This window comes from Dermochelys coriacea, chromosome 15 (assembly GCF_009764565.3).
Source record: "Dermochelys coriacea isolate rDerCor1 chromosome 15, rDerCor1.pri.v4, whole genome shotgun sequence".
Taxonomy (NCBI): Eukaryota; Metazoa; Chordata; order Testudines; family Dermochelyidae; genus Dermochelys; species Dermochelys coriacea.
Genome location: NC_050082.1, coordinates 24,063,884 through 24,078,364, shown reverse-complemented (window position 1 = coordinate 24,078,364; position 14,481 = coordinate 24,063,884). Strand labels below are relative to the sequence as shown.

Here is a 14,481-nt window from a genome sequence, read left to right as displayed (position 1 = left end):
TGGAGGATTGTCCCCAGCCCCCTGAAAAGGCTCTGCTCACCAGTGGAACCATTGCTATGCACCAGCTGTATGGACCGGGTTCCTCCAAGCCTACCTGGTCTCCAGATGGGCGCATGCTCCACAGTGGTGGCTGCTAGGAAGGATTTCTCGCGCTCCCGATCTCGTTCCCTTTCGGAAGCCGATGCTCCTGTCTGTTTGGTCATGTGTGTGGGGCCTCCTGGAATTCAAAGGCAGCCAGTCACAGGGGTCCCTGCAAGCAGAATTCTGGTGCCACCTTCACTCTTGTGAGTGTTGCAGCTACGGGAACTCTGCACGAGCTTCCTAAACCAGATCCTGGCAGATAAGCAAAGATGGGGCCTGATACCACTTATACCGGGGTAAAGCTGGGGCAACCATCGGGCCACAGTCTGACCTCGAGTATCTGCATTAACTGCACATTTCGTTCCATACCCAAAATGTGACAGATGCGCTTGACTTTAAGATGGTGTGTTCGACTGACAAAAGGGATCAGATGGTTTCAACACCCTCACCTACGGGGAGACAGAGCCACTAGGCCAGTGATTACAACCCACTGAGACTGAATGGGCCTACCTGCCCATTGTGGGGGCATTCTCCTGGGTAGGCCATGCTGGATGGGGACAGAGGTAAACACTCTCAGGGTATGTCTGCACTAGAGCTGGAAGGAGCTGGGGTCAGGAGACATCCCTGCCCTAGGTCTGCTTGAGCTAATGTGCTAAAAATAGGAATGTAGCTGCGGCGTCATGAGCAGTGGGAGGGGCTAGCCACCCCAAGGAGGATCCCGTCCAAGATCCTAGGGAACTAGCCCCTCCTGCTGTTCACAAAGCCATGGTGACTCTTCTCTACTCAGCGCAATCCGAACTAGCACGCTACATCCTTGTTTCTCTAATGATTTGTTCCCAATGGCTAAAAGAAAACACTTCAACAGGGGATCTCTGGTTACAGACTCCCAAAGGGAGGAAATGCAGATGTCCAACACACAGTCCTTCAAGCCTCAGAGCCCTCCATAAAAGAGAGAGAAACAACCCTACTGATCAGCTCCCCAGGTCAGGGCCCCCCCCACCAGCCCTGGCCCTAGCCCCAGTTCCGGGCCTCCAGCTGGCCCCAACCCTAACCCCAGCTCAGGTTAAGCCCAGCGGAGAGGGACTGGTAGGTAGTGACCAGACAAGAGTAGGAGCAGGACTCTGCTGTGCTCTAAACCTGGGTCTGGATTGGCCTTGGACAAATTACGTCTCTCCGTCCCTCAGTTTACCAGCTCCCTTCCCCTGTTGGTTTAATTTGTGCACCTCAAGCACCTGAAGATCCTTATATGGGAAGTACTATCAGTGTGGTAAGAGCCGTGGGGACTAAGAAATTCAGGCTGTAGGACGAATCAGCACGTCAGGCTCACCATATTGAAATCCTGGAGCAATAAGGAGTTACCGGGAAGCGTCAAACACACACACACACGGTTTGCCCACATGCCCACCCAGGCAGATTATCAGGTGGCAATTCAAACTCCGCGGGTTTTACCTGGGGATAGCGGGGAGCTGCTATGCCGGCTGCTAAATGTCTGGGGGGCACTGGGGATGTATGTGATTCGGTCCATCGAGGCGGCAGAGGTGCCAGGTGTGGGGGGCACGAGGACAGGCAGGTGCGGCACTTGGGACAGGTCAATGATCCCTGGAGACAGAATCGAAAGGACTGTCAGGACAATGATAAAACCCACTCTCCACGCAAGACAGTGCGGAGAGTGATGCTGGGAATCGGACAGCACACGAACACACATACCCCGGCAATTGGGAAGGGGACACTAGCAAGAGAACAATCTGACTGTCTAGGGCTAGCTGCATAATTTAAAAGCTGTTTCCCGCTCTGGGGCGTGAACCCCTCTGGCGATGGATTATTAAAAGAGGAAGCATTGAAAAATTAGGATCTACTTCTCACCATTGATACTCTTGGGGCTATCATCATTTATTATTTCTACCTAGGAGCCCCAGTCACAGACCAGGACCCCACGGTGCTGGACAGACACAAAGCACAAAGGTAGTCTCTGTCCCAGGGACCTACAATCGGAGGGTGAAGTCCACCCCGGTGCAGAGGCCCAGCTAAAGGCCACTTAACTCCCAGTTCAGTCCTGTCTTTCACAGGGGGAATTTCACCCTTGGTTCCCTTAATGCCTTTCACTCAGCTCGGACAGTGAAAGCAGAGGACTCAGTGGGGCTCTCTTTTGAATGGCAGGTTCCAGGCACTGCTCTGGGGATTCTAACTCTGCAAGCTGGGGCACCCCACACATGGAATTCACTGAAATTAAACCAACAGGGATTGTTAAGATCTGGAACAGGCTTCCAAGGGACGTCGTGGAATCCCTGTCAGTGGAGGTTTTTAAGAACAGGTGGGACAAACGCCTGTCAGGGATGGTTTAGGTAGACCTGGTCCTGCCTCAGTGCAGGGGGCTGGGCTAGATGGCCTCTCAAGATCCCTTCCAGCCCTACATTTCTGTGATTCTACATACACTGCATTCTGTACATGCCAGGGTATGAGAAAGGGCAGAGTCAGAGCCTGAATGGAGAATTCTCTCACTGGGGGGCACTTGAGTGGGTCATTAGCTCAGATCGATGTGTTCTGCAGGTGAAACTAGCACAAGCTACATACAGATTTTAGTTCTGGAGTCAGAGGGGACCCCCAGATTCCCTGCGTGTGGGATTTTAGCTGGAGGGAAACAGAGTCAGCTGTGAGGAGAGGCCCACTCAGCACAATGAGATGAGAAAGTCCCCCTTGGTCTTTTCTCAAGATTTACCCTGTGCTAGAAGGGCCCAGTTCAGCACAGTTCACTGCAGATACTGTCTATAAAGACCAGTACAAATGGGCCACTTTTGCCCAGCGATGGGAAGGCAGAGATCCATTTGCATTGAGCGAGAATATGGCCACAGTCAGTGTAGACTCAAAGAGCCAACAGTGCAACAGCATAAATGCTACTTTACAGGGCTATGGACCTCTGGAGCATACTCTGAAGAGCTGGAAAGCCACAGATCAGCTACCTGACTGGTTGAGAAGATGCAAGCAAATGTTACACCCACACCCAACAGCAAGCTTCTCTCATTATTAACAACCACACTTCGCATTCATGCAGCATTTTTTAATCTTGAAAGAGCTTTACAAACACCATGGGCCAGCTTGTGGAGTCCTTACTCAAGCACAGCTGAAGTCAATGGAGCTCCCCAAGCGCTCTCTATGGAGAGGAAGCGCTCCATAATCCGGCCTCTCACTAAGTCATCCTTCTGCCTTACCCTACGTTTCCTGAGCTAGTTTCCAGGGTGCATGCCCAGATAACGTTCAACATGCCCAGGCTTTCTACTGTACCTCTTTCAATATTACACTCTTGGTTTCTCACCTCCTCCAGTCTGCAAAGTTTCATTGGCACCTGAAATTCCTGCCAATTACCCTGAATCTGGCCCCACTGCTGGGGGATGGTGAAAGGACAGCAGGGCAAGGAACAGGTTAGTGCAGAGCCATGTATTACTAACAGAAATAAAAACCTGCAAACTGCTAGCAGTAAAGAGCTCAAAGAACAAGAGCAACTTATAGAGCAGCTCCCAGCCCAAGGGATCCCAAAGCGATTTCGTCTGGGTGTATGGAATCACTTCACCTACCACTGAAAGTCCATCTCTTTTCAGGGTGGCAGCTTTTGAACAGCCTGGCAATAACTGCACAACTGCTTAGGGCAGGAAGCAGAGATCAACAATGTATTCAGTTTGGAGGGGGATTTAGGGAGGCTGAATCTGGCTAGGACATGCCATGCAGGAAAACAAACCCAACCAAACAAATGATCCTGACTAGTCACACACGGACTGGGACCCCAGTGTGGTTTCATCTGGAGGAGAGTGCAGAAGCAGCAGCCCAGCCCCTAGTTCCACACTAGGGTACTGCACCCAGAATTGGATCCCATCTCCCCGCAGAACACTGAGCCTCCCTGCCTGGGTCGATAGACTTAGGTTTGCAGTGGCTCTCTAAAAACAGCTGTGTAGACAGCGCTTTGCAGCTGCAGCTGGGCTCTGATGCCCACGCCTTGGTTTCAGCACCCTGGCTCCTGTCTGAGCCATGGCTTCAAAGCACCGTCTATCCAGCAATTCTTAGAGTGTGACAGCAGGCCCCGCAAGTCCGAGTGTGTCGGGCCAGACTCGGGCTGCGCAGATGTACCCTGAGGGGCTCTCATCCAAGCACTGGTCAGGCCTGGCACTCTAACTTGCAAGAGCTGATCAAACTCCAGCCCAAGGTCACGTGGCTGCCCCCGAAGCAGTCTTGAGAAACAGGCTATCGAGACTGACAAAAACTAACCGCCTTTGCACAGATGGCTCAGGAACCGCTCAACCGGCCGAAGCAAAGATGCTCCTGCCCCCGGCGCTGGAGACCAATGTGGCATACCAATGTGCATGCCGCATGGGTACTGCTGTTGTGATCGCCACCACAGAAGCCTGCTGGGTGTTACGCTAGGGGTCTGGGGTCAGAATGACAGCCCTATGGCCTTTCAAGAAGAAAAAATGCCACCTAAAAACCACAGACAGCTTCATACTTCGAGGACCTGCAGCATAGTTGAGAGCCAGCGACGGTTCTCGGGGCGAAAGTCCGCGCAGCATGTCCGCCCTCTGAGCCATGGCAGTGGCGGCTGCGTTCTGGTGCATCTGCTGGGAGGTGATGTAGTCATTGATGATGGTCTGCCTGTTCTCCATGGCGGCAGTGTCTGGATACCCTCTGATGAGGTACGGAGGGTAGAGATGGGGGTATGTCGGGCTTGGAGCAAGATGCCTGGGCAAGTAGTAAGCAGCAGCTAAAAAAGAAAATTCGGATGAGTCAGTTTTCCATGCAATACGGTCCTACGAGAGATGGCAGAGCCTGACTCATGAAAACTGCAGCGCTCTAGAGCATCAGCTGGGACGTGGGATAATTTACGAACAACCAAGGCCCAAATCAGTGAACATCAAGAACCCCCCGTCTGGCCTTCGGGCTGGGGAGGCCCATGCAACGCACCAGAGACATCAACCCCCGTGGGCATGAGGGTGGAGGAAGTTGGCTTTTTACTGTCTCAGGGCCTTCATCTGCCAACTGTGCAGAGGAGCAGTGTCAGGGTAAGGATGGAACTGAGTAAGAGAAGAGGTCATCCGACATGCGGTTTAAGCTAAAAAGTTACTCAGCAGTGAAGGCAGCACTGTTTTAAAAGCCCGTTTCCATTGCTCATTGTGAAACGGAACGTCACCAGCCAGCCAGCGGCTTGTTATGCAGCTTAGAACAGAAAGGCCCCCGGTTCTGTTCTCAGCTATGCTACCTTCATAGCAGTGGAACCCAAGGCAGATTTTTTGCCCAGGTGACCAGGGCTGCTCCTGCCAAGTGCCCCAAATAAAGGAGTACCTGCTTCCAGTTGAATTCCCCTGGGAATTGCAGCGGGGTCGAAAGCCAATGGAATGTGTCCTCTGTACAAATCGACACCACTCATTCCCCGGAGTAAATGTTCGTAGGGGGAGATGGGATGGTGATGGTCCGATAGAGTAGCATGAGGAGACTTGGAATTGGTGATGTCTCTTGTTGTGGGGGTGACCTTTCTGTCCTGGGATGCCGGCTTCCCAGCCGTGATGCTCCCTGCAGAAGCAAAAGAACATAGTCAGAAGACTCCGTGCTGAAACACACTCACAGCCACGCTCTGCTCTCAGAGGGGCAGGCCCAACTGCTGCTGAGCTAAGGGGAACCCTCCTTCCTCCCTGATTGTTATTATTTTGTTTATACTGAGATCATGCCCAGAGGCCTCAGCCAGGTTGAGGCCCCACTGCACTGTGCATCAAAAGTGGAACGTGGCCCTTGATCTGAACAGTTACATCTACAAATGAAGGGCTCCCCGCAGCCCCCAACTGCCTTACTGATTCTGGCACGTACATTGAGCTTTGTCAAATAAAGGAGTGTTTTGATTTCTCTGTTTAAACCTACCGGGCCCACTGCGCCCTCAGGGTCACTGTAGCGACTGCCACTGCCTTCAGTGGGAGCTGCCATAGTTTACCTGGGGTCAGAATCCAGCCTGCGGCATGTGACAACAGGTGCGATTTCCGAAAACGGCTCTGTGACTAGGGAAGACTACGAGCAGCTGCACCTGATTCTAAGAGTTCTGCTCTCCTGGTCTGCCCACGGCAAGTGTGTTCCTAAGTCAAAACCCCACCCTTTTGTTTTGCCTTTTGAATTGCTGGGCCCAACACAGCACAGGCCCAAGAGATAACAAGTCAGAGCAGATCTCCTTGGCAATATCGGTGAGAGCAAAGGCTGTTACTTCTATAAAGAGAATGAGACGCTCCCCCTGGGTAACGCTTTTGGGGCTAAATTCACCCTTGGGATAAGGGGGTGCAACTCCAGTGGCTTTAATGAAAAGGGGAATCATCTTCTCCTGACATCAATGGAGTTGCCCTCATTGACAGCAGTGAGGTATTTGCCTGTTTGCATTCAAAACACTCTAGGAACAGTGATTAATCCCCAGCATCCAGAAGAGGAAAGTAAATAAGCATTCCTGTTATTACAGCTAGGAGAAGAGCGGGGGCAGGGGGAGAGGTGGGGGGGGGGGCTTGCCCAAGATCAGCACCAGAGCCAAGATTCCGAGCTGAAGAGTTTCTGGCTCCCAGGCCTGGGCTCAGCCACTCTAAGGACATACCCACGAGAAACGTTTCAGAGACAACCACAAAAGCAAATCTTCTCTATCCAACTGAGCTTCCAGCCTGCAGGGTCTTATCTTCTCCCACTTCCGCACAAAGCTCTCCAGAATCTTGCCCTGCCAGTTCCCTAATTTGGTTCCTAAACGAAAGCCAGTTTTTCCCTGAATGGATCTCACGTTTGCCTTCACAAAGATCTTCACTTAGTCTCAGCAACAGGCCAGGGACATCTGACAAACATGCTCTCCTGATGCAGTCCAACGAACCTGACCCATCTGAGTGGATGGCAGCGGGAACCTGCTACCATAGCCCTGTCTGAATGCTCTGCTGGCAGCAGAGAGGTTAACGTTACCAGAGAGAAAAAAAGTGACCCTGGAAACTCAAAATAAACATGATGAAATAGGGTCCAGATGGTTCTGACAGCCGCTGTCCTCCTGCGCTCACCAGGAGCTGTAAACACTTTCATAATACATGGAGAAGCAGCTGGAATAATGTCAAGCTTCTCTAGCATCCCTATTAACTCAGAGTTGGCGCTTTGGTGGCACACGGGTCTCGTGCTTGCCCTCTGTACAGGGTGAGTATCTCCAGGCGAACTAATTAGTAACAGCAAGCCCTGATTCTAAGAGTTACACTCAGCTCATCCGCTCTGGGGAGGGAAACATACCATGTGTGCCCAGGGTCCAATCAAAACAGCTTGAATATCAAATTTTTGCAACAAACCACTTGCAAACAAGCCACAGACCCTGAACTATTCAGAGACGTGAGCCAGCGTGTCATTTCCCAACAACAAATAAATGCAAGAAAAGCTGTGATCTGTTTGCAAACAGGCAACGAACCGAAATTCCACAAATCGAGGATTTTTTAGGGATGACTCAACCAGCTCAAGTTCGGACAACAAAGCTAAGCTGCTCAATTTCACTGTCTCATTCTTATGCACTAGCCCTGTTCAGTTACGTTTGGGTTTCCAGCCCTGCAGGGACTGGTTAATTCCCCTCACAAAACTGTTTTCATTGACGCAAAAATAACCATGGAAACGTTTCAGGTTTGCATCGCCACTCCCTCGGTTTTAACGAAATCTCAGCTACTTGGCAGGGCCCTGTACATCAAACCTGCCAGGGATGCAGAGGGATGCACTAAACAACCCAGAACAGCTCCTGCCAACCCAGAAAAATGATGCTATGATTTACCCTTGCAGAGCCCCTACAGTGTCCTTCCTGTACACGCAGGCACCCTGTCATCTACAGACACACAAAATTACGCCTCTCTGCTCGAATTTAATAGAAATATTCATCTCTTTCTTGGGAAACCTCCAGCCCCTCTGCATGCAGCCTCCCCAACACCAGTGCTGCATGTTGGCCAAATGTACAAATCACAGAGAAGCCAGCCAGCCAAAGGGCCTTTTTCTGAAATGAGGCATCTTGCTCTGCTTTGGCAAACGATCAGTCTTGAGGGCCTGTGGTGGTGAAGGCCCTATGGCTAGATTGGTCACACAGACAGGCGGACAGAGAAGTGTCCCCCACCTTCAACTGCGCGACTTGTAGCCTGCTAGAGAACAGCAACTGGGGCTCGCATTGCTTGGCGATGCTGAAGTTAGGGCGTGGATTCTCAGCGAGGAGGGAACGACTGATTTCCCATATTCATGTATCGGTCAGAGGGAAATCCCATTGGATGAGCACTTTGGCTTATGTTTTCAAAAGAGACTAGTGATCTTGGGTGCCCAACATGGGCTTGATCTCTACAAAGTCAGGCCCCTTTAAGGTTTCTCATGGTGAACACTTTAAATTCAGCAGTCCCTTTTGAAAGGTAACAACAGTCTAAGTACACTCTGTCCCTGGGACCCCACAGGTGGCTCTCAAGAGGAAGAGCATAAGGGATGGAACATGGCCTTCTCTTCTTGGGCCAACCAGGCTCCTTTTCCCACCCCCTGTGTGTTTGGGGCAAGGGTTGTTATTTTTGGTAATAGTGTTGGGGGAGCAAGGTGAGATCAAGGGGACCTTTTGCCCTGGTTCTATTGGTTGTTGGGGGGGGGTAGGGTGGCTATTGGTTTGCCTGGTTCTACTGGTTGTTGGGTGGGGTGGCTACTGGTTATTGGTTTGCCCTGGCTCTATTGGCGGTTGGGTGGGGTGGCTGTCATAACCATACAGCTAAGGATAGCCTAGAATGCCTCCTTACCTGTAAGGGGTTAAGAAGCTCAAATAACCTGGTTGGCCCCTGACCAAAAGGACCAATGGGGAAAGAAGATACTTTCAAATCTTGGGGGGGAGAAGGGGGGCTTTGTTTTAGTGTGTTCTCTTGGGAAGCAGAGAAGCATCAGGTCAGAAAACTCCTTCTCCTAGAAACCATCCTAAAAGTCTCAAATCTCTCATATTACAAAAATTGAGAGTAAAAGCCAGGCAAGGCGTGTTAGATTATCTTTTGTTCTGCTTGTGAATATTTCCTTTGCTGGAGGGAGGTTATTCTTGTTTTCTGTAACTTTGAAACTAAGCCTAGAGGAAGTTCTGTTGTGTTTTTGAATCTTTTGTTACCCTGTAAAGTTATTTTCCATCCTGATTTTACAGAGATGATTTTTACCTTTTTTTTTAAAATAAAATCCTTCTTTTAAGAACCTGACTGGTTTCTCTATTGTCCTAAGACCCAGGGGTTTGGGTCTGTGATCACTTTGTAACCAATTGGTTAGGATATTATTCTCAAGCCTCCCCAGGAAAGGGGGTGTAAGGGTTTGGGGGGATATTTTGGGGGAATAGGAACTCCAAGTGGTCCTTTCCCTGATTCTTTGTTAAATCACTTGGTGGTGGCAGCATACTGTCCACGGGCAAAGAATTTGTGCCTTGGGGAAGTTTTAACCTAAGCTGGTAGAAATAAGCTTAGGGGTTCTTTCATGCGGGTCCCCACATCCGTACCCTAGAGTTCAGAGTGGGGAGGGAACCCTGCCAGTGGCTATTGGTTTGCCCTGAGTCTACTGGTTGTTGGGTGGGGTGGCTATTGGTTTGCCTTGGGTCTATTGGCTGTTGGGTGGGATGGCTATTGGTTTGCCCTGGTTCTATTGGTTGTTGGGTGGGGTGGATTTTCGAAAATTCTTCTTCTCTATTAAGGATCACAGGCAAGGTCACCATGGCTCTCTTTGGTCATCCCTCTCTTGTTCGACCCTCAGAGGAAGCACGAGGAGGCAGGGACTGCACTAACACTCTTGGACACAGACTGCAGTTTTCCGAACTGCAAATGAAGTTTGGGTCACTGGCACAGTTGCAGTCAGGATGAGATTTATCTAGCTCCGCCTGATGACTCAGGACCCGAGGCTCTGGCTCGATCTAGGGGAAAGCATTGCTGGAGCTGATGCTGACTGTTAGAGTAAATGCACTCTACGCAATTGTGCTCTTGTCCTTATGTTTCACCAAGCAACCAAGAGTTAACAGGACAAAAGGAAACAGGCATTTGCTGGACTGAAGAGCAATCCTATCAGCCAGGCAGCGAGTCATTCTGGCTACGTCTTTGCTCTGGATTGCTAGATTTGCACTGTGCCAAATTTTGTCTGACCAAGCAACCTTGCTGGCTTTTGAATGTGGCCTCTGAGAGCAGCTATGGCAACACAATCCTAGTGCTTTGCCAGGCCGGGGTCTTGCTCGCAGGCTGCTGGTGAGCAGCCCAAGTCATTTCAATGCATGCAGATGGAACTGCACCCCCTGCTGGAAACACACAACCATTCTGAGGCAGCAAAACCCTTGCACCTCCCAAAGGGATGTCAGATCTCAACAACCCAACTGGACTGTCTCCATCTACTGGCTAGCAGGGATTATACCCAACTACAGTCAAAGCCCTCAGATGCTATGGTGCTGGATGAGGTATAAATGCAGAGCTGGGCAGACAAACACCTAGACTTGCACAGAAGAGAGGGGAGAAAATATCCCCCCTCCCCCCAATTTTCCATGTTATGAGTTTTCTCCCACACCATTAAAATATGTGCGTTCCTCTGCAGCACGGCCTTCAGAATCACACAGGGCCAAATCCTCATTCTCAGCGATTCTGGTGTCAATCTGGAGCCATCTCCATTGGCTTCCAAGAGACAGTCCAGATTTACACCACACCATTTGGTCCACAGCAACTACTGCACATTTCCCTCTAGCGTTTGTGAGGGGACAGCAAATGGGGGCGAGGGTGGGAACCCGGCCAGTGCTCTGTATGCTCCAACCTTAGCATTTCCTAAAAGCCCTAAGTGTCCCCAGCACATTAGGGGTCTGCTGGAGAATGAGAGGACTTGTGGCACCTTAGAGACCAACACATTTATTTGAGCATAACCTTTTGTGAGCTACAGCTCACTTCATCGGATGCCACTGAAGGCATCCGATGAAGTGAGCTGTAGCTCACGCAAGCTTATGCTCAAATAAATGTGTTAATCTCTAAGGTGCCACAAGTCCTCCTTTTCTTTTTGCGGATACAGACTAACACGGCTGCTACTCTGAAACCTGGAGAATAAGTTACCTTCAGGCTGCCTTGGGGTCGACTCCCTTGTGGATACCGGAGAACCTCGATGCAGATGGCTACTGAACGCCGCCCCATGGTCCTCATAGGTAAGTGGGCTACGGCGAGGCTTTCCAGGTTCAGGAACAATCACAGGGGCTCCCCTGGTAATTGAACCTCCGGAGTTTGTAACTGGGCTGGGCCTGCTTTTCAGGCTCTCCTCATAACATGCTCTTTCCAGAGTCCTTGGGTCTTGCATGACGTCCAGTGAGTGCACAGAGTGAAAAGTCCTCCCTGGGCTCCCGATGATCGACAGGACATCATGCTTTTTGGCACTTACTGAGGAAGAGTTGTTGTCGTATTTCAGCGGCGTACCCTGGGAAAACAAGGCAGCGAAGAGGGCATCAGAGTGGGGAAGGGAACGCAACAGGGCAGAATCAGTGAAGATCACCGTTTGCTCTTTCAGGTTGTCACTCGCACTGTGTGCTCAGCCTGGGACCCAGGGTGGGATATTCCAAAGCACCGAAGTGACTTGGAAACAAAAGTCCCACTGAAAATCAACAGGGCTTGTGCTCTATAAATAGCACTAATACTGAACACAGAACTGCACCAGTGAGACTCAGAACTAGGAGGTAATGCTATTTCACTGGAACACTTATGCGTGAGTGGAGACTCCTATTCCCAAGGGAATCAACATCTCCAGGAGCTACAGCCCAACAGAACATGGCATGTAAATGCACATTCTCCACTGTGACAAAAGGAAGATGAATCACCATCAATGAGTGTCTATATCCACTGCGCTTCTCCCACACACCCCAGAGAAATAAGATACAATCCACAGTCATGAGTATTCTAAATGGCTGCTATTAAAACGCTCCATGTACGGTGAGAGTCCAAGCCACGAAACATGCCCCAAGCACTTGTTCCTCAGTTCCTAAAGCTGGTCCTGCTGGAGGTGACAGACCCTGCTCTTAGTGACACCTACGTAATCCAGAGTCACTCCAACTGACTTCAGTGAGCTCACTTTGGGTTTACACCCATGTAACTGAGAACACAACAGGACCCAAGAAGTTTACATGTGGTGGGTGGGTGTCTCAAAAAAGTGGTTAGAAAGGGACACTCTTCATTAGAGAGGGGCCAAAACTGGCATCATTCATCTCATCCCACCACCCCAATATTTCATGGCGGAGGGAGGGGAGGAAGAGGAAGGAGGAGATTAAGGGGGTGTCGTGTAGACAGAACCTGCATCTGAAGGCCCCTGGTTTTACAGAACAAAAACCTGACCAATGACATTTTTGCAAAAGCACAACCCTCTCCACTTTCTCCCACCTCTACTCCCAGGGTACGTCTCTACAACAGGCTAGCCTAGCTGAGGGAGCTGGAATCTAGCTAGCGTGGCTAACAATAGCAGCCAAGACGGTGCAGTGTGGGCATCACTCAAGGCTAGTGAGCCGAGTGCGTATCAGGGTCTGTGCTGGGCTTCTACTATCTGCACTGTACTGTCTTCACTGCAACGGTTACCTGTACTAGCTGGGTTCAAGCTAGCCCGGGTCAGTAACCCAGGCAGCTTTGCTGTGCAGATCAGACCCTTAGTTTAACTAATTAAGTTTGCCAGGAGTCTACACAAGTAATAAGGCCACCTTAGTTCTGAAGTTACACTCATACCCCAGGTACTAAATGATTCATTTGGGCAATAAGTGAAAGAATCACTCGCGGTGTTTGCTAGGACTTAAAATATCCTCTGGACAACAAACCCCATGCAGAATTGCGCTGACAGGTCACACTCTAACAGGGTACCTATGAAGGGGCAGGAAATGCAGCACCCTGGAGATCTTTTCAAGCTCTGTGACAGCCTGGGTGTGCACTGGGCCCCTCTGGGGAAAGAGGGCCAAGTATGTGCCAAACATATTTTAAAATAGGGGCCAAGGTTCTATGGGAGACACCCCCATGGAGACCTCTCTTCGGCCCAGTCTGCCAGTGCTTGGGTGCCCTCATCCACCTGGAGCCATACTGATCCCCTTTACCTCATGCAAAGTTACCTGCCCCCCCAAGGAACGCACCTGTGTGATAGATCCTTCCTTCAGAGGCCTTGCTGCCACCGGGATGTCAGGCGTGTGCCTTAACTCTTCCCTGGGAATCTCGTGGATCGATCTTCCCGCTTCCTTCACGGTGGCAACGAGGCCTTCGTGAACTGCTTTCATTTTCAAGGGAGCGAGGCCCTCATGAGGCCTGACTTTGTAGGTGTCGGACAAGTCCCTTGGGGGAGTGTTTTCCCTCTTGAGCTGTTTGGCTTCTCTTCTGAGGTAGTCCTCGTGGCCCTCCACATAGGATCGTGGGATTCCTGCAGCCCCCCAAGAAGATAATGCACCAGCGTGATTCTCCAAAGAAGCAGGGTCATGCAAACTGAATGATGTACTTACAGCCCCTATACAGGCTGTGGGCCATGGGGGTCTGATGGAGTTCACATGCAAAGCCACTACAGAGCCTGGGCAACCCAACTGATTCTGCAAAGCCCCAACTGCCTGCCATATGGGGTCTTAAAGACCAAGAGTGGGATTTTTCAGAAACGCTCTGCGTTGATTCAGCTCTGCTCTCAGTGAGCTCCCCAATGGGAATTTTACCAGTGACTTAAACGAGAGCAGAGTGAGGCCAATGTCAACGGCTCACTTCTGAAAATCTCACCCTCGCCAGGCAGCAGATATGATGATGATGAAGAATACCTAGCTCTTGCCTATCCCTCTGCATCATTAGATCTTAAAACACTTGACAAAGGAGGTCAGGATCATTATCCCCATTTTACAGATGGGGAAACTGAGGCACAGAGTAGGGAAGTAACGTGCCCATGGCAGGCCAGTGGCAAAGCTAGCAGTAGACCTCAAGTCTCCTGAGTCCCTGTCCAGTGATCTACCCACTAGGACTCTCTGCTTCTCCAGTCATTGTCTAAGTCTGCAATGTGACTGCAGAACCAGTGGGACAACTCAGTACTTAGTTCCTTCCACGCTAATTGCATCCAGGGCTAATTGATAGTGCTGAGTTGCAAATGAGGAAATGTCACAACGCATGGCCTGCCCTCCCGCATATATACTTCCTGATGTGGATACTTGCCAGTATTACCTTGTGTAATTGAGCCCCGGATATGATGCTGTTCCTTTAAGTTATGGGGACTGTGTCTGTCAGGTGGGATCGCTCGACCCATTAGACCTAGAACAGGCCAAAGAGAACAGTCAGAAAGTAGCAAGACTGCTGACATTTTCATTATACTTCAAAGGGACACTGACAAGAGAGAAATCACCTAATTTTTACAAGTTTTCTCCAGTAATAGCACCACCTGGGATTAATACAACAA

The 14,481-nt window shown here is 50.5% G+C and overlaps 1 protein-coding gene across 39 annotated transcripts in view; it reads right to left on the bottom strand.

Moving 5' to 3' along the window:
- Nucleotides 1-14,481, bottom strand: part of NCOR2 (nuclear receptor corepressor 2) — a 419,584-nt gene that overhangs the window by 28,643 nt on the left and 376,460 nt on the right. For 30 of the 39 annotated variants that reach the window (XM_038372887.1, XM_043497676.1, XM_043497682.1 and 27 more), the window contains 7 exons: nucleotides 14,250-14,336; nucleotides 13,196-13,476; nucleotides 11,157-11,511; nucleotides 5,404-5,631; nucleotides 4,571-4,825; nucleotides 1,531-1,680; nucleotides 95-217 (listed from right to left, as the gene is read on the bottom strand). In XM_038372887.1, coding sequence (XP_038228815.1) covers nucleotides 95-217; nucleotides 1,531-1,680; nucleotides 4,571-4,825; nucleotides 5,404-5,631; nucleotides 11,157-11,511; nucleotides 13,196-13,476; nucleotides 14,250-14,336 — 1,479 coding nt within the window. The remainder of the gene's footprint in view (nucleotides 1-94; nucleotides 218-1,530; nucleotides 1,681-4,570; nucleotides 4,826-5,403; nucleotides 5,632-11,156; nucleotides 11,512-13,195; nucleotides 13,477-14,249; nucleotides 14,337-14,481) is intronic. The other 9 variants (XM_043497683.1, XM_043497701.1, XM_043497707.1 and 6 more) reach the window with 1 other exon arrangement.